Below are 20,105 nucleotides of genomic sequence, written 5' to 3'. Positions count from 1 at the left end.
CAAAGTACTGTGTGCAGGGTCTGATTTTCCCCCACCTGTAAGCTAACAGGTTTATAATCCATGAGACTCCTGGGTCAAGATGAATCACAGTTTCTTACTCACAAAACAGCAGTAGCCAGAGTAGCAGCAGTGTCATGCACTGGCTCCCCAAGCCCCAATTCCCCCGGGGTGACATCAACATACACAGTAGCTTACATTGTAGGAGGGGAACCCCAAGCTTAGAAACCCTGGCATTTAATAAGACATGTAAGCCTGCCCAAACTTTGCCATGGAAAGTGACATTGTCTTTATTATCCCAGATAACTGACAAATCTGTCCTTCTCTGGAGGAAGACACTGTTCCTACCATCCAGGTCTATTCAGTAGACATCTCTGGCAAGATAGCACAGGGCAAAGAGTACCAGTGTCTACACTTGCAAGAAGTGCAGATACACAGACCTGTGGACAGCTGTCTGTCAGCAGTAGAGAGGAGGGTTATGCTGGTAGCCCATAGGAAGAGTGGAAGAGAGGGACAGGGGAGGAAGGGAGGGTCCCACCGTCAAGGAGGCCACAGCCTTGTACTCCTTGCTCAGTGTGAGTGTCTCCTTGCTTCAGTGAGTGAGGTTTTTGTGTTTTGGGGAGTTTTTTCCAGGCCACTTGTCAGTTGACCCTGACTAGAGGTTGATGAGCTAGAACCAAGAGAGAGAAAATTCTAATTTTGTTTGTAGACTCTTCCCTCTCGGGAAATTCAGGCATTCCTGCAAAGGAAATCATTCCCAACAGTGTTCCTCCATACCTAAAAGACCTCAACTTCATGTCTTCTTCCTCAGACATACGAGTGAAATTCTGTAGCAAAGCACAATGTGTTTAGACGGTCCCTTGATGGGGACAGAATCAAGAGACTTTGTCTCCAAGCCATTGCAAGGGCCATGTGTTGGGGCATGGCTCCTCTAAGACCCCATGCACCTTGCAATCCTTGTGGCATTTCTGGTCTGTAGCTCCAATCCTGCTAGCTTTCTTGTACTTGTAATTCCAGACAGCAAGAGGTCAGGTCTTTTCTTAAAATCACCCTTTTAGCTATCAGGTATAGGTGTAAGAATTTAACTAGTCATTATAGTAGCACCAGAGCTCAGTGTCTTTGACTGTTGGTAGCCAGGTGGGTTTTAGGTCCTCAGCCCTTCAACCTGATTACCAGCCACAGAGACCTCCGCCCAGGTTGGGCTGCTTTGAGCTGAGGCTAGGTATCAATGTTCTGGTGCACTTGGGGCTGACCTTGACTTTGTTTAGAGCAGTGTTTAGGTGCACTTGTGTCTTAGCTGGTCTTGATGTCAAGATCCCTACGTCTCAGGCAATCAGATAGTCATTGGCTTCTTTCACAAATGAGAACTTCAGATTCTCAGCCTTAATTAATAACTTGTTAACATGAAATGAATTACCATTCAGTGAAAACTGTACCCTTGAGTACTTTGAGAGAGAATCAAGTGATTTTTAAACACAGCATCTCTCTTTTATGCTTAAAGGTGTTTTCAAAAAAGTGTTGAAAACTCCCTGTGTGGTAACACATGGGGCAGGAATTGCTAGATATATACGTAGAAAAAAACTAGACACAGGGACAATATTACCTGGTCAATTAATGATATTCATTCAGAAACAGAAATGAGGCTTCATATTAGACTATGTGTATGCATGTGTGTGTATGAAAATAAGCTTTAGAAATTATGATCTATTGAAGAGGAGGGAATCATTTTAAAAAGAAAATTATGGTCTGTAATTAGATTTGTAATGTGTACAGTTGTTAAAAATATTTACTAAACATTTGGGAGTTGTTCATTTCTTTGATGGATTTATTGAAAATAAGTAGAAATGCCTCACAGTGTGACCACTGACCTGGGACCACTCACACTTGGGGACCCGTTAAGCCAGCACAGCGGCTTCTGCAGTGTCTCAGCTCAGTCTGTGGACCACTGATTTGCCTCAAAGTTAAAACAGATGTCTGCATGCATCTGCATTTAAAGGCAAGTACCAGTTCGTGGATCCCTAAATACATTTTTAGGACAGAAACAATATTTCTTACCTTCCATAATTTTTGTGTTTGTTTTCAGTTAAACAAATATATTTCCGTATCATCACAGAAAATACTTTTGTTTCCTTATGTCACAGTTGATTTTTCCAAAAAGGAATTTAACTGATATTAAATAGACTATATATAAAAAGAGATTTATTTCCTTAAGAGAAAATCTGAAATGTTTTCTTTCTGAAATGAAAATCTTCCTATGCATATTTTTGGAAGGTTTTGTAATTCAAAGTAACCAAAGATCAGGCAGGACAGGAGCAAAGTGGGCAGGTTGCTGAGAGGGAGTGGGGAGGTGGGGAAGGATGGTGAGGGTGTGGTTAGGGGTGCTGGGATGGTGGAGTAAGGTAGGTGTGAGTTCTGGCAACAGTAGAGTCTATTCAGATCCTACAGATAGATTCTGAGAGAGACATTGTCAGCTTATTGTTTCCGAGCACAAACACAGGCCCACGACTGCTAGATAAATGCTCTCATTTTCCAAGCAATGCCAGAAACCACAGATTTTAAGATGAAATCTCCCAATTTAATCCTACTTGGAAAAAAATTTATTGTCAACTAAGCAAAGATGTATCTGTAAGCTTAACCCAGTCTGGGTTAAGTAGTCAGTGGTAGATATACTCAAACAATTTCTTCTGTCTTTTAAAGGAAATTGTTTTGGAAGGTTTTTAGACTAGTTGTCCTCAGAAAATCACTCTCAAGGGAGAGTGAGCAAAGGAGGCCGCACCACGAGCATTTGTGCCATGTTATCATCATCAACCCAAAAATGGATGGACAGAGTGAAATTATTTTTTTCTTTTTCAGGTGTTTGGACCTTATGTGCCTAAAGCTGGCATAAAATGGAGCCTGTAGATAGATTCTTGATAATGACTAGTAGGGGTCCTAATGGACATTATAGTGAGGAGAGAATCGTGTCCTTGACATTTGAACCACATGGTACGTGTCCCTGCAGGCAGGATGGGCTCAGAAGTGCCCAGGGTAGTTGTCAGGGTCACAGCAGAGAAGGTATCTCACCCCTACTTGCACGTATCTACTCAATGCTCTTTTTTACTATTTTCCCACCTTCTTTGATTCCTCTTCCCTGTTAGCAATGTCCTGAAGCCTTGTCTGCTTAGAAATCTCGTGATGAAACCAGGACCGGGTCAAGGGAGCACCAGGACCCACTCTTGGGAGGCACTTCTTCCCCAAATGCAGCTTCAGTTGGTTAATGTGTGGGGTCAGAATCTCCACAGGGAAAAGAAGCATAGAGTACAGTGCAGGCACCAGGGCTGGCAGAAATGGCACTGGGACCACCCATGGGCCCCAAGGGCCAAGGAAAGAGCAGGTTTCCCTGAGAAAGGCAGCTGCTTGGGGAGAGAGCCCAGGAATAAACACTCTTATCTCATTTTCTTTCCTCTTTTTTCTCCCCCCTTCAATCAGTAGCTCACTCTTTCTCCCAGGCTGGAATGCAGTGGCAGAATCATGGCTCACCACAGTCTCGATCTCCTGGACTTAGGCAATCCTCCCTCCTCGGCCACTTGAGTAGCTGGAACTACAGGCATGTGCCACTACACCTGGCTAATTTTTTAATTTTTTTGTAGAGATGCGGTCTCACTGTGTTGCCCAGGCTGGTCTTGAACTCCTCGGCATAAGCATTTCTCCCCTCGGCCTCTCAAAGTGCTGGGATTACAGACATGAGCCACCACGCACAGCCTCTCCTCCATCCTTTGTATTCCTGCTGTGTTTCCCATTGGTTCAGCCTAGCAAAAAGACTAAAGGTTCTGGAACTGACGGATGCAGCTCATACAGGTGCCCTCTCAAAAGGAGAGCAGGGCAGAGAAGGGGATGTAGCAGGAGCATAGCTGGCACAGGTTGCAGAAAGAGACCCAGCCACACCCCTGCAGATGAGAGCGTGTCATTCGCTCTACTGGGATGCTTCCCGCTATGGGGTCTGAATGCCCTGTTATGATAGGGATCTGTCAAGGCACACCATATCCAGAGGATATCCACTGGGTGGCCTCAGTGGTGGCACATGGAGAATCTTGGGAGGATTGTGTAGTGCTCCTCTTGGTCCCACCTCACCAGGCTGCTCCTCTACCTTTCTGAGATGCTGTATACTTGACCCTCCTCCCCGGGCTGCTGGGAGACTGGGCATAGGAGCAGAGGTTGGAGCATTGGCACGGCATTGTCATTCAGGAAGTGAAACACTCATTGGCATTGTGTGTTTATAGGATATCAGCACGCCCAAGAATCTCAGACCTGGCAAGGGCTGAGAGATGGGGAATGAGAAAACTGCCTCAAAACCCTCCACCTGAACAGGAAAGCCAAGCTCCAAGGCTTCTGACCTGCAGCCCTAGGCTCCCCACAACTGAGCACCTTGCACAGCAATGGTCTGTGGAAGTGGAGAGTTTTTATGGTAGTTTTTGTTTCACATTAGTATTTTCTGGCATGGTTCTTTTTTTTTTTTTTTTTTTTTTTTTAATCTGAGCTCCATAACATATCCTTTCGAATTTGAATGTGTACACAGATCACTTGGGAATCTTATTAAGATGTGCTGGTTGGGACCTGGGAGTCTGTGTTGCTAATATTTACCCATGTGATGCTGCTGCTTTTCGTCCAAGGACCGCATTTGGAGTAGGAAGATCTGTGGCCCTTGAGTTCTTCCCTTTCCTGGGTGTCACTTTTGACTTTTTTCTGGAATCAGCAAGACCTGCCTATGAATGGATTTCCCATATGACATTCAAAATGTACTCAGTTCAGACAACAGCATAAAATACACATTTTTTTAAAGGTAGAAATATATTTTTAAAAGCTAAACCCTTCATTTTTGTTAATCGCTTATTTGTTGTACTGCACACAGACTGCGCTTCAGGAAATGATTTTGTGACTTCCCAGTGCTGCACGGGACTACAATGGGGTCGCTTGTTTGAGGGGAGCCCTGGTTCCTATCTCTGGCTGCTCATCCAAAGCACTGGAGTGCTTTTGAAAATGCATATTCTGCCAAAGCCCCATCCCCAGAGCGTCTGAATCAAAATCTGTATTTTTTGAAGCCTCTATTTTTAAAAAGCTCCACGGGAAATTCTGGTAATTGGCCAGATTTAGGAACTACTAATATGGGCTGCGTATTTAAAATCTTGTACCATGAAAAACTTCTATTGAAACAGTTTGGAACTTAATTGGTTCGGAACTAAGACAATTGGAAGAAAGTTTTTTAAAAATCTCTAATACCTCTGAAGATCTATATATAGGTCTAACAAACTGATTCACTCACTGGCAGCAAGGTCTGATTGAGCTTTAGAGAAAGGCCCTTAATTATGTTTTTGAGTCTAAAATTGGTGTGGCCAGATAATAATTCATTTTGATGTTAAGCAACTGATTCAAATCATTAAGTATACAATGGAATCATTTTTCATCACAGCCCATGTGTGCTATGAAGTCGCTAAGGTTATATTTCCTCTCTTAGTCTTTTCAAGGTTAAGAGTAAACTTACCTGGTTTAAGAGTCTGTTTCCTTCATGTTGTGTCTAGAGACCTTGATTTGTGTTGATCATAAAGCATAACTTCATCATGAAAATGGTCCTCTGGCACCAGTCGACTCCCAGTTGGTGATCATTTTCAGTTTCATTGATACAGTGGCATGACTGGGCTCCTGGAGCACCCGTCTTGCTGGCCCAGGTAGTGGTGCTTTTCCAGGAAATGACCAGGCCTGTTGTCTTCTCTCCTCTCGATGTAAAGATGGTAGTTGGGTTGCATGTCTTTGTTGAGGGTTGTGTTGTATGCAATCATCTGAAGCATCGGTTACCTTCACATTGCTTTGGCAAACACCATCAGGATTTGCAGCACCCTTTTATTCCTCTTGAATAGTTTCTGCTTGATGCTTTCATTTGCCACGTAGGCAGGATGCGGACTGCTCTTGGCAGTAGGGTACATTGTGTGCCAGCGTGTAGCCCCATAGACTAACTCGTGCTGGCTTCTGTGGTCTGCCGTCCGCCGTGGTGTTCACCTGACTTGTTTATTCCTAGGGAATGTCACTAGTGCATCTGGGTCTCAGATGGCAAGCGGCATCAGCCTGGTCTCCTTCAACAGCCGACCCGACGGCATGCACCAGCGTTCCTACTCAGTCTCCAGTGCCGACCAGTGGAGTGAGGCTACGGTCATTGCAAACTCGGCCATCAGCAGTGGTAAGAGGGGGCACAGCCCCACGGACCCGCGGCCACCTCAAGGTCCTTCATTGTAAGCCAGGGGCTGGACGTGACACCCTAAGCTCTTGTGCTCCTCTTGGAGCACAGTGCCCTGTGGGGCCTCTACAGCTGTGGAGCCTCTTATCTAGAGAGTGTTTTGTCCTTGCTAGGCTGTCTTGCCCATATCATCTCATCTGTTTCTCTTTGCACAGGGAGTAAACATTCATCCTGTTTTGACAAATTTGGAAACTGAAGCTGCGTACAGGGCAAGTGACTTACCCAGGGTCACATGGTAGAGAGGTGGTGGAGCTGAGAAATAACATTAGATTTTGTGTCTCTAAACACAGTGCCCTACAAGGCATGACATACACTCCCACCATTAGTGCACATTTTATGTTGCTAGGGTTAACTCCATCTCCTTGTCCATTTTCCAGGATTCTTGGTATACCCTCTAAATCCAAGGGAGTTCCTCTACAATCCCTCAGCCCTAGACATCCTTCAGCGTTGTTATTATTTATGTGTGTGTGTGTGTGTGTGAGAGAGAGAGAGAGAGAGACAAGTGCATCCAGCTTCTTGAGGACAAATGTGCACACTGGAAACTGTCTTGGCGTTGTATGAAACATGAAGCATGCAGCATCGGGGCACACTGGCTGACTACAGCATGCTTTGCCTGTGGCATTTTGTCTGTGGCCTGTTCACCGGTATTTAAAGGAATTCCCACTGTTGTATGCAATCTATCAGACAGGGTTTTAGAGTAATCTTAGCATAATTTGTTCTAATTAAAAAATTCAGCATCAGGTCTTCCCTGTAGACCCACCAGCTGCTGCAGCAGGACGCTCACTTTGGGTAAACATCATCCTTATTTCTAGTTACTCCACACTCTGCAGACACAGCCAAGCAAAAGCCTTCAAGGAAGACATCTCCAAACCAAGGAAGAGTGGAGTCAGTAAGACAGCTCCGAAGGATGCCATAGTGCGGGACGAGAAAAGCCTGTGACTTAGAGCAGATGCAGAGAGTGCACACCACTGTCCTGGCCCTTTCCTCTTCCTAGCTCCAGGGCTCCTCCCTCACAAGAAGACCCTGTGAGAGATAGCAAAGGTTGGCCTGCAGCCTCCTCCAGGGTGCTTCAAGTCTCTCTGACTTTCATCTGGAATCATGATGAAACCTTGAGAACCCCAAAGAAGGAAGTTATAAGTCTTTATAACTTAACCACCTACAGTTTACTCCTTCATAACTATCACCTGCCCCAGAAAGCCTGAGAGTCGGCCTTTTCACTAGACCTGTGTGTGCCTCAGCCATGATCCCACTACCTGCCGACTAGGCTGCCTTGAGCAAGTCTCTGTACTTCTGAGAGCCGCTGTTTTCTTACCTGATCAGTGGACGTGTTCTTCCCTCTCTTGTGTCTTGGTTAGGCATATGGCACAACACGTGAAATGTGGCTTTTGGTTGCTGAGTATCTATTGCATCATCATCAAATACTTTAAAATATTGATTATTGATTAGTATTCCTGTTCAATGAAGCTTAGTTCTGTCACTGCCTTCCTGTGAAAGTGTGTTCCCACAGAGCCATGTTTCAGGAGCTCCACGCTGAGCCTTCCCAGAGCTTGGTGCAGACATGACAAGGGTGAAGCCCTGCCTTGTCGAGCAGCTTCTGCATTCTGAAAGCTTTCCTTCTCTGAGTGAGAACTGTTAAGGCAGCAGCACAGCCTGATGAGAGTGGCAGGTTTTAGCTTCTAGTCCTTTCTTACTACAGGAGTTGTATTTGGGGAGAAAAGCAAATTTGACTAACAAGTTCCTGAGAGAGACCATCACCCCAATCTTTGCTCAGAATATTTTTATAGAAAAGGTGTTTGAAGTAGCATGTTCTTCTAAAATTCATTCTACACAAATTTGCCTTTTGCACATTTAACTATTTGATAAAGACTCAGTGGGTAACTTTCCCTCTACATAGTAGCTCTTTGTGTTTGAGCTATACGTGTGGACAGCAGGCATTTCCACACCACTCTGTTGTGAGACTCCATCATTGCAAGACTCTTGGTTTGGGTGGAAGTCTCTTTCCATGGAAATAAATTGCATTGGTCTGTGTACGTGTATTTATACAGTGCCCACATGAAACTGAAGTCACCTGTATTTGAATGCTATTCTTATATTTCCAAAGCAATTTCTTGTATATTAACACACTTGAGAGTACATTAAACAGACCAGTATGCTTGCTGACCTCACAGATCTTAAACCCTGAACAAGGAAGAAAAGAAACAAAAGTGTATGCCCTGGGGTCAGCCTACTGAGGCACAGGAATGGAGAGAGCTGTAGGGAAAGCCCAGAGCTGAAACTGTTCAAGTCAATGTAAGGATTGATAGATTAATCATGGAAAACTTCCCAAAGAGAATCAAATTTGAGACATGCTTAAAGAACCAGAAAGGGGTATGTGTGTCGGGGGGTGCGTGCACAAAACAGGAGGAAGTTCTTATAAGCATTGGGGCAATTTGGACAAAGACTCACTCAGAGAGGAGGAAACAGGAAATGGAACAACCAAGGAGCCACAATAGAGTGTAAGATATTAGTTGGAGTGCAGCAAAATAAGGAGAGGCTGGAAGAGTATCAAGAGACCCAAACTGCTAAATTTGCATCTTATTCTAAGACTTAGAGCAGACATTTTAAAGAGCAAAGATCCAGAAAGACAACAGAATGGTACGCAGAAATATGATTCCTACAGTTTTATAGGGATCTTCCTCGATGCCTATATTTTCCAAAGATTAATAATATGTCATACCCCAAATATTTCTGGAAAAGGTTAAGAGCTCATATTTATTGAGGGTTTTATGTGGACAATCTCATTTGATCTTTACAAAGCAGGTCCTTTTGTGAGTTCCATTCTGTAGGTAGGAAAATGGTACTGAAGGGTTAAACAGGGCTTGTCCAAAGTTACATGCTGATAAGGGCCAGGATTTGAGCTCAGGTGGCCTTATTCAGCTACCCAGCATTGCTTCTCAAGGTGTGCTTTTGGGACCAGTAGCAGCCCCTGGGAACTGCTCAGAAATGCATGTTCTTTGGCCCCATCTCAGACCCACTGATCCAAACCTCGGGCAACAGGATCCAGTAATCTGCATATTAATAAGCCCTGTGTGGGATTATGTGGCACCCTGAAGTTTGAGAACTGCTGCTCTAAATCTTTGCTTCCCAAAGTGTGATCCACGGAGACCCAGTGACATCTGACAGCTCCTGGGGTTGACGGGTAATGCAGAGCTGCAGGCTCCACCCAGGCCTGCTAGACACATCCCTGTCTGTCAGTGCTGAGGTTACCACCCAGGCTTCCTTCTAGTTAGCACCATCCCTGCATTTAGTGCATTGACTTGTCAAGTGGTCAGACCCTAGCAATTTTTTTTAAGGATATGGGATACAATTCAGGGCTAGTATACAAATACTGATTATGCAGGTACCCTTGTTGATGAGGTGTGCTCCTCCCTCCCCTGGCAGTTTCCCTCAGCTGCCAATCCCGCCCCCCCTTCCCTGGCAATTTCCCACTACTGCCAATTCCTTTCGTATAGGGTTATAATAATTGTTCAAGGTCCGCTTATGAGTGAGAACATATGGTACTCTGTTCTTTGTTTCTGTACTAGATCACTGAGTATGATCGATTCTAAATCCATCCAAGTTGCTGCAAAGTCCATATGTTTGTCCTTCTTTATGGTTGCATAATATTCCATTGTGTATGTGTACCACATTTTTTTTATCCAGTCCAGCTTTGATGGGCAGCATGGTTGGTTCCATGTTTTTGCCATTGTGAACAGAGCTGCAACAAACATGCGTCTGCAGGTATCTTTTTTGTGGAATGATTTTGAGTTCCTTCGAGTATATTCCCAATAGGGGAATTGCTGACCCCAGCAATTTTTAATCAACACTAAGGCACAGGCGCTGATGGGCAACTTCAAGAAAACATATTCGTGAATGGATTTCAAGACCTCAACTTTGGTATAAACATTTCTTCCTGTGTTGAAAAATAATCACAAAAGAAACAAACATGATTGAGGGCTTTTTGTCATGCTTTTTTTCTTAAGCTGTAGATGATAAAAGCCTACCCCTCCTTTTTTTAATCACTTTATCTTCCCCTCACCCCCAGTCTCTGGTTTGGATATCAGAGTCATAAAAAGCTTACTCTACACCTGCAGCAGGAATGGGAAGCAGCTAAGCAGTTTTTGAGTATCCATACTCATATAATGGCAAGTATGCCTTCCCACTGTCACACATTTTTTTTGTAAAACATAGTAATAATAAGCTGAGCACAGTTGCTCACGCCTGTAGTCCCGGCACTGTGGGGATGCTGAGACGAGAGAATTGCTTGAGCCTAGGAGTTTGAGATCAGCCTAGGCAACCTAGTGAGACCTCATCTCTGCAAAAAATTAGCCAGGCATGTTTGTGCTTATAGTCCTAGCTACTCAAGAGGCTGAGACAGAAGGATTGCCTAAGTCCAGGAGTTCGAAACCCATGGTGAGCCGTGATCATGCCACTGCACTCCAGCTTGAATGACAGAGTGAGACCATGACTCAAAAATAATAACAATAACAACAACAACAACATGAGGACTCAAGGTTTCTCTGCCTCCTTGTCCACCCTAAATTAAAATACTGGTTCTAGAGAACTTTCCAAAGTCTGCCTCTCTTAACACACACAGGTACCCCCAAGGTCTCTGCCTTTTAAGCAGCTGTGAGCAACTCGTAATTAGATGGATTTCTTTGTGGTGGGCAACTTACAAAACAGGAGGAGCTGGTTAAATTAAGGGGGGATGAAAAGAAGAATCCATTCTGTGAGATGGAATGCCCTACTGCTTTATGACTATTACTGTTGTAAGGTTTTATATTTAAGTACCTGAGGTTTAAAATTAAATGTCTAATATAATTTGGCGTTGCTAACATGAGACCCACATCTGCCCTTAGAGAAAATCCAGACAGCTCAGTTCAGGGTTTCAAATTGCTGTCTGCTGGCTTGCAGGCAACGCAGAGGATTAGATCCCTCTTGGACTAAGTGCCACATGCTGCTCAGTGTAATTTTTTAAATGCAGAAACATATTTATCTTGAGCTTCTGCATTGAAAAAAGGCTGTTCCAGTAGTACATGAAAAATTAATTTTTTTACATTTTTTCTCACTCTTCTAAGTGTTTGACAGAAGTAATTTTTGCAGCAAGAGAGAATAAAAACTGGTGGCTGTAAATTCCTGTCCTGGAACCTCTTGTGTAGATTCTTTATGGACCCAGAATTGATCTACATGTCAGATCCTGTTGTGGTTTAAACTGTTTATCACTGTAATGGCAGTAGTGAGCCCGTGAACGCCAACTTATAATCCCGAGTGAAAGAAATTGGTGTTTGCAGTCACTGAAGGGGCAGCTTAGCTTTATTGATAGATTCAGAACAATTATCTCTGCAACAACTATTGGCTGAAGGTGTTCTTGAATCTTATTGGAAGGCTGTAATTTTTTTTTTGATTAATCATTTTCTCCATAGGTAATTTTCACTAGAAGTGTTAGCCAAGAGTTAGCATCACCCGTGGGCAGTAGCAGCAGGGTCCCGAGTGGGTCGTTTGTAGCATGTTTGGTTGTCATATCTCACTTCAAGTTAAGATGCATTTTTAGATGCATCTCACCTGTGCTGAGGGCCAAAGCTACTGCCATGGGTCCTGTGTGTTTGCCTTCCTGCCTTCCTGAGTGTCTGGGCAAGCCTGACTGGCCCTCCCCACCTCTTCCTTCCTGTACCAACCTTGGCTGATAGCCTCAGCTACTGTTGTTGCTGTGGCAGCCATGCTTCCCCCCACCCCGACCGCTGGACTGTCAGGTTGTTCAGTAGCTACCCCCCATCCCCAGTTGCTTCAGTCCAACAGTTTATCTTCTGCCACGCTGACTGGCCATCACTGTTGATACTACATTTCCTACATGACTCTTCAGCGTTGCTCTTCAGCCTCACCTGGCCCTGCCTCCTGTGGGCCACTGTGCAGCCTCGTCAGCATCACAAACACAAATGCCATATTCATCTTTTACTCTTCCACATGGAAGATGGGCATCACATCTGCATGTGTGTGTGCATGCATGTGCTTTGGCCCCTGTTTCTTTCTAAGCATTTAATCTTGTCTTTTTGGTGACTCTATGGCTATTAGCCAATCCCGAATGGAAGGCCTTTGAGTTTTCACTCATTTAAAATATTTTTTCCCGTTATAAGGATTTTTTTTTTTTGGCATGGTTTTTTTAATGATGAGGGGCCTAGAAACATGAGTTTCAGCTTCTATAGCTGTCTGTTCTGCACGTCTTTTTGGAGCCCACCCAGGGGTCACCAGCTCTGCATTTAAGACCAGAAAGTTTCCAGCAAGCATGCCGTAACTGTGGGTTCCAAGGATACTGTCAGCTCATCCATTTTAATTTTTATATTTTGAGCTTTTTTTCCTCTTTCCTTGAATGTTACACTGACAATTTTAGTACATGATCAGCAGGTGGTGGTAGTGTGACATTTCCAGTCTGTGACCAAGAGGCTTAATTTAGTTTTAATGAAGGAGGGGGAAGGCGAAATACCTGTGTTGGTGCCTTCCTTGTTCTGAGCGTCATCTCTAACACTCATTCCCTGAGACTTGGCCTCTCTGTCAGATAACTGTAGTTCAAAATGGCTGAGAAACGAAGACCATACTTATCATAATTAGCTGAAATTCAAACCCAGGACTTCTGATTTCAAAGTTTGTAGTCTTTCCTCTCTGCTATTTTTTTTAAAGCAGAAATGAATGCTTAGTATTAAAACATTATGTCATAAAATTATTTGCCTTTTTATAGCACTTGCTCTTTAAGAAAGTGCGTTATAATATAGATATACATTTTGTCTTCTCTTACTGATCCTGAAGTTTCCTTTATCAATTCTTCCCAAATCTTGGCTGGCATTCAAAAAGCATTCCCTGGGGTTTGTCATCAACCTTCAGCTGAGTTCGGTGTTAAAGGGCCCCTGGGCTCTCATCTCTCAAAGCTGGGCACTGCCTGTCTCACAGCCGGGAGGTGGGGGGCTGTTCTGCTCACCAGGCTAGTGGGCCTAATTAAAAGGCTGACCCTGGTTCCTTTCTGTGCATGGAGCCTGCTTTCCGTTCTCTGCATGTGGCCGAGCAGAAGGCAGAAGCTTCCCAGGGTAACTGGACACAGGGGGTGAAAGGTGGATTTTTTTCTCTCCCAATCAGAATGTTGTAACTTTGTACTTTGTCTCCTCAGTTCCTTCCTATCTGCTATTTTCAGCAGTAGCTGCTGACCAGGGGAAACAGAGGACAGTCAAATGCTGCCCCAGTGATCAAAACAGGGACAGTGGATTTCATGCCTGAAGGCCAGTAATCCTCATGTCATCGCAAGGCAAAAAAATCTAGAAATTATTATAAACAGATGGTAGAGATTGTAAACAGATGTTGTTCGTTGCTATGGTCCTGGACCAGGCCTTTTAGCCCTCATGACCCTCAGTATGTCTTCATCTAGACCAGGGGGCATTTGATGATGTCTGGAGACATTTTTGGTTGTCACAATATGTGACGAGGGGGATGCTACTGGAACTTAGTGAGTAGAAGCTAAGGTTGCTGCTGAATATGCTGCAGTGCAGAGGACAGCCCCCATAAGCAAGAGTTATTCAGCCCAAAATATCAGTAGCACCACGGTCAGGAGTCCCCGATGTAGGCAATGGAGATTTTGGTTCTGTGGCCCCTTGCAGCTGCCGTTGTTGCAGTGCACCATGAATTCAAAAGGACCCTTTGCAATGAAAAAGGAGGCCAGTTTCCTTTTTCGAGAGGGTTTCTGCAGGCAACCCACAGCCGTGCCTTGTCCACAGGGTGCTTTCAGCACAGCTTCTCAGACCATCCTCCAGGGCAGAAGACTCAGAGGCATGACCAGCTCTGTGGCAGTCTAGCGGCTGCTGCCACCGGTGATGACATGGTGTGACACTCAAAAAACACTCACCGCTTGCTGGGCACAGGACCCTGCGAGATCAATGCTAGTGCAAGACCCATTTCAGATGAGGAAATGGAGGTCGGAGGCCATTTTACACTTAGCACAGCAGGGCAGTGGTCAGGGCTGAATTCAAACAGACTGTGTCTTAATGGTTACTAAGCTGTTTTCTTAGCCAGTCTGCTTGGCTGCCTCCAAGAACACTGTGACATGAATCGAGCTAGAGATCACCATCCTAAGTGAACTGACTCAGAAACAGAAAAATAAACACCGTATGCTCTCACTCATATGTGGAAGCTAAATGGCCACAAAGAAGGAAATAATAGACTCCGGGACATCAATAAGGGGGCAGGTGGGGAAGGGAATTAGGGATCAGAAATTACCTGTGGGGTACAACGCTCACTGTCTGGGGAATGGACCACCTGAGACCCATTACCCCCCACACACACACCACCACTACACAAATGTCTGTGTAATGAACATGCATGTGTATCTCCTGATAAAATAAAGATGAAAAACAAAACAAAAGCTGTCCCAGAGTGTGGGAGGCAAACTCTGCAGCAAGGGCCAGGATGGACTTGGCCGTTCAGCATGTCTGTCCATTGCTTGGATGAGGACAGGGAGAGTAAAGTCACCAGACGTGACACATATTGAGAGACATAATCTAAATCTAAATCTCCGGATTTAGAGACTACAAAATAGGTTGGAACTCACAAAGTGAACCTTAGTGATAATATCTTGAATTCAGGTTCAACAAACAACAGTACAAATAATAGAACAGGAGTGCCAGACCTTGGTAGGGAAGACCTGGGCACAGCTTGTCTGCAGAAATGCTGTCAAGACTTACATTCTGTGCTAAGAGAATAAAGGAGGCCTCTGAACGTCTCACCGTGCTCGATTCTGACCAAACCACACCGGGCCTGCTGGGATCTTTTGTGGACCACGTTTGAGAAAGGCATTGGCCAATTGGGAAGTGTACAAAGCAGAGGGTCGGGATGCAGGGAAGGTCTGAAACCCACACCATCTGGAGTGATCAAGAAATTGGGAGGGTGTGAGGAGCCACTAGACAAGGGATTCTCAAGCTGGCTGCCCGTTATTGTTGGGAGTGATTTCCAAAAATACCGAGTCCTGGGGCCAACAGCTGAAGATCTGATTCATTTGACCTGGGCAGGAGCCCACACAGTGGAATGTTCTCAGGAGTTCAGATGTGCAGCCTGGGTTGAGAACTGCACTTTTAGCGGGACCTGAATGATGTGTGTGAATGCTGATCATGAGTGCAAAATATTAGCCTCACTCTGTATGAATCTGGAGAATTAAACTAGGAACCATGGGTAGAAGTTTCAGGAAGATTAATTTTTGTACAATGTAGCATAAAGTATTAGGATGCAGTGTAATATTCCCAAATCCCTATTTCCAGCTTATTCCTCTTGTGTCTCTGCTCTCTCCCTTACCTGATGACTTCCTTCATTCTTTTTTTTCTTTTTTTTTTGAGTTGGAGTCTCACTCTCTCGCCCAGACTGGAGTGCAGTGGCCGCTCCCGGACACCGCAGCCTCCACCTGCTGGATTCCAGTGATCCTTCCGCCTCAGCCTTCCAAGTAGCTGGAACTACAGGCACATGGTACCACGCCCGGCTGATTTTTTGATTTATTGTAGAGGTGAGGTCTCACCAAGTTGCCCAGGCGGGTCTCGAACCCGCGGGCTCAGGCAACCCACTCACCTCAGCCTCCCACAGCACGGGATTACAGGCTGAGCCACTGAGCCCGGCTTCCTTCATTCTTCACCAGTGACATAGGGCAGGGTCCTCACTTATCTTCCCATGCCCAACCAGCATCTAGAGCATTCGGGCTGATCTGCTACTGCTTGTACAAGGGGTGAGACATCCCAGCCTTTGCAAGATGTCATCCCTTCTGCCTCTGAGCCCATCACCCCTTGTCTTCCAGAGGACTCTGCTTCCACTGACAGCCTCTCTCTGTCCTGTGCTGTCAGTTTCTCCCAGTTGTCGAATCACTCCCTTCAGCATGCACACTTGCTATGACATCTCTCACCCTGACTTCATGGTCCTCTGCAGTAGCCCTCCCTCAGCTTTGCTTCTCACTTGTGTGTCCTCATCGTCTCCTGTTACTCACCCCTCATGTCCTCTTCAACTCACTCCCACTTGGCCTTTGTGCCATACTCCACGGCCCCTGCTGTCTTCCTGTGGGTGCTCCTTGGTACCCTTGGTAATCTACTTATTGAGCAGTGAGGTCCCTGTTGACCGCCCATCTTGCTTGAAACCTTTTCTTTCCTGGGCTTCTCTGACGACACTCTCGCTTGTTTCCCCTAGCATTCTTTCTGTTGTCTGACTGGCCATTCTCTATCATCCTTTTTCACTGCCACACTTCAGATGATTGTAGCCCAGAACTCAGCTCTCTCTGTTCCTCACTGCACCCCTCCTGAAATAGGCCTGGCCATCTGTCTAGACTTGGAAGACTCCTAAGTTCATTTTTCCAGCCATGACCACTCTCTTCCTGCATTGGGCACATGTCACCAGCCACCTACTTGGAAGGCAGTTGGGCAGCTCTTGCTCATTGTACTCCAAGTAGAACTCCAGATTTTATCCTCCCTGTGGCTCAAGACACAAACACGAAGAGTCACTCATATATCTTCTCTAACCTTATCTCACAGAGTCAGTTCATTTGCTTAGTTTGTGCCACTTGACCTCCAAGAATACAAGCTAGGTCTGCCCGCCTACCTCCATCTCCTCTGTGTCCTCACTGGTACTACCACCCTGCAGTGTCAGTCCTGTTTCATCTCCTGGCTTGTATTCTAGTTTCTCTAAAGTCCTTTCCCATTGCCCCCAAGCTTATCTTTAAATATATAGATATATTTATGGCCACATGCAGTGGCTCATGCCTGTAATACTAGCACTTTGAGAGTCTGAGGTGGGAAGATTGCTTGAGCCCAGGAGTTTGAGACTAGCCTGGGCAGCATAGTGAGACTTCGTCTCTATCCCACCCCCCATCTTGCCCAAAAAAATTAGACAGGCCTGAAGGTCGAGGCTTCAGTGAGCTGTGATCATGCCACTGTACTCTAGCCTGGTTGACAGAGTGAGACCTTGACTCCAAAAAAAAAGAGAGAGAGATTACCTCCTTGTACCCACACTGGTGGCTTCCCGAGGCACATGGGATATATTCCTGTTACTTTATTTCTGGCTGACAAGGCCCCAGCTGGTCTGGCCTCTGTTCCTTTATACCCTCTTCATGGCTCCAGCCAGCTGCTCTGCTGAGACCTGGAATGAGTCATCCATGCAGATCATTCGGGCATCTGCTCAGACGTCAGCTCCTACGTGTGTACATTGCCTCAGACAGCCCTTCTCCACCCACTTCCTCCTAATTCCCCAGAGTTCTTTTTAGCCTCAACATTTGTTGTGATCTGGCTTACTCTGGTCACATTCTTGTTTGTCTCCTACCCAATCATAGGTGGTCGCCCTTTCCCTGCCATACTGTATTGTTTTCCTAGCATTTGTCCTTGTCTGAAATGCTCCCATTTTGTTTTCTTGTTTGTCTTCTCCTGCAAGAATATAAACTCCCCAAGAATAGGAGCTTCAGTGTCTTGTTTGTCTCCGTGTTCTTGAGCACCTAGAACCCCACCCATCATTTTGTAGCTTTGTCGTTGCACAGTAATTTTGTTGAGTTAGTGATTGAGCATACTCAGATAGTCAGTAGAGCCCCTGCAGAAAGGAGCCAGCCGTGGGGTGACAGGGGCAGGAGGGGTGTAACTTGTTAGACTTGCAATAAGAGCTCCAAGGCCTCCGCCAGTTTTGTGTGATGTAATTCTTTGAAACTTTAAGTATCTTAATGCTTTGTGTGTTGCTTTAGAAACTGTGTCTCAGCCAGGCACAGTGGCTTATATCTGTTATCCTGTCACTTTGGGAGGCCTACGTGGGAGGACTGCTTGAGCTCAGAAACAGCAAGACCACATCTCTACAAAACAAAACAAAAAACAATCAAAAACTTAGCTGGGCATGGTGGCACATGTTTGTAGTCCCAGCTACTCAGGAGGCTGAGCCCAGGAGGTCGAGCCTGCGGTGAGCCATGATCATGTCACTATACTCCAGCCTGGGCAACGGGGTGTGGCCCTGACTCAAAAAAACAAAAAATAGAAACTGTTTTATAAAAGAGCTACTGTCCCTCATGCAGAGCAGAGCGTGTTGATCATAGTGTCTACAGTTTTCAAAACATTGGCAGGAGACCAGCAGCAGCATATTTTTAAAATTAATACTAGAAGTTAAAGTTGAAACTGGGTTTCCTACCTTAGATTCTCTCATTTCTAAATCATGTGCTAAATTCAGCAGGGATTATCTAGATCAGGTGCATCCCATAATCATTATTTAATTTCATAAGTAACTTTGTTTATTCCACAAGTATTTATGGACCACTTACTGTGACCACCAACTGTCCTGGCCGTGGGAGTGAAGCAGGAGTCCAGACAGAATTCCTGGGTCTCTCTAGGCAAGAAAAAGAAGAGACAGGTCATCAATAAGTAAACAAATTGAAATCTACTTTGTCAAGTGGTGAGGAGCAAAATGAGGGTGAGAGCAGCCATGTTGTACATATTTGCATTCTGAGATCTAGTCGTGCATGAATGTGTGAATTACTAAATGTGTTTTCAGCTGAGACTATCACAGCAATTTATGTGTTCATTCATTTACTCATTCATTTTGTAAATATATAGTAAGCATTTTGTCATGTGCAGTGGCTCCCAGAGTACAGTTGGCAGTGGCCCCAGAGAAGATGGACACATCACTTGACCCTTACATGCTGTCAAGAACTCAGTAGGCTACAGGTGTCCATGCAAAGGGAAGAGTGTATGTGAAGGCTGAGAAACTCCTGGTGCATCCATGAAGCTTTGTGCGAGGATCACAAGGGCAACTAGCTGGAGGTGAGGCACAGAGAAAGGAAGGAAGGTTAAAGCCAGACCCTGAAGGATGAGAAGAAGGATCCTAAAAAGGTTTGAGCTTGAGCCTGGGCCAGCAGAGTGCCCTTCTGGTTCTCAGGGAGATGAGAGATGTGATTTGGAAAGATCGCTCCTGAGTCAGCATGGGTCGTCACCTGATGTAGAGACAGACCAGGCCGAGGCAGGTTAGGAGGAAGAGGGGTGGGCACAGTGTGTGCCACCCATGAATCTTCTCACTCCTGGGAGTCTGGAATGCCCCAGTAGAACTATCACTAGTCCTCAGTCCCCTTTTCTCATCTGCTTGGCCCAGTTTTTAGTCAAGTCAGGCCTCATAGAACTTTTTAGAATGTAAAAGTTTAATTATACAAAATTATTTAGCTTTTTTTTTTTTTTTAGTGTCTACATTTTCAGCTGCATATTTTCAATTTTAGGATTTTTTTTAAGATTAGCATTATTTACTCCCTCAGCATCAAATTACAAATAGCTAGTGGAGTATTAAAAAAAATTGTCTGGTGTATGTATATGCCGTTCCTCCAACTGGAAAAGAAACTTTGTAATATTCTGTATTTGCAGCATTAGAACTTCTGATTCTATAATGTACATTTTTAAGCAGTATAGGACTTTTTCTCGTGGTTTTATACCACTGTTGGGCCAGGAAAATATTCACTTTGCATTTCTATGTTTTCCTCGGGTCCTCAACCTGGGTATTTAGTAGTTGAAGAAACTTTAATCATTCTGTCTCCCTGGTGACTTTGTCAACTATTAGAATAAAACTGACTACGTCTTTCTCGATCCCTCCCTTGCTTCCTTTTGTGGAATTTATAAATACTTACAAAATGAGAAAGACCTAAAGTGCTTTTAAAAACTTGAAGTACCAGGAAGAAGAAAGGAGTGTATGTGAGTATGGGGAAGAGTGGGTTATAGAATTTACAAGTAATAAGATGGCTGGATAGACAGAGACAGACAGCCAGACACACATGACAGGTAGACAGTTGTGTGTGGCTGAGCAAATACACCAT

The 20,105-nt window shown here is 44.8% G+C and overlaps 1 protein-coding gene across 3 annotated transcripts in view; it reads left to right on the top strand.

Annotated features, from left to right (window-relative positions):
* Positions 1-20,105, top strand: part of AGAP1 (ArfGAP with GTPase domain, ankyrin repeat and PH domain 1) — a 423,994-nt gene that overhangs the window by 236,998 nt on the left and 166,891 nt on the right. The window contains exon 12 of one of the 3 annotated variants that reach the window (XM_021710731.1): positions 6,047-6,205. The exons of the other annotated variants lie outside the window; for them this stretch is intronic. Within the exon in view, the coding sequence (XP_021566406.1) occupies positions 6,047-6,205 (159 nt within the window). The remainder of the gene's footprint in view (positions 1-6,046; positions 6,206-20,105) is intronic. 3 annotated transcript variants of the gene reach the window in all.

The sequence above is a fragment of the Carlito syrichta genome, unplaced genomic scaffold (assembly GCF_000164805.1).
Source record: "Carlito syrichta isolate Samal-C Ts95f unplaced genomic scaffold, Tarsius_syrichta-2.0.1 Scaffold298871, whole genome shotgun sequence".
NCBI lineage: Eukaryota > Metazoa > Chordata > Mammalia > Primates > Tarsiidae > Carlito > Carlito syrichta.
This window is presented reverse-complemented; position numbering and strand designations above follow the sequence as displayed.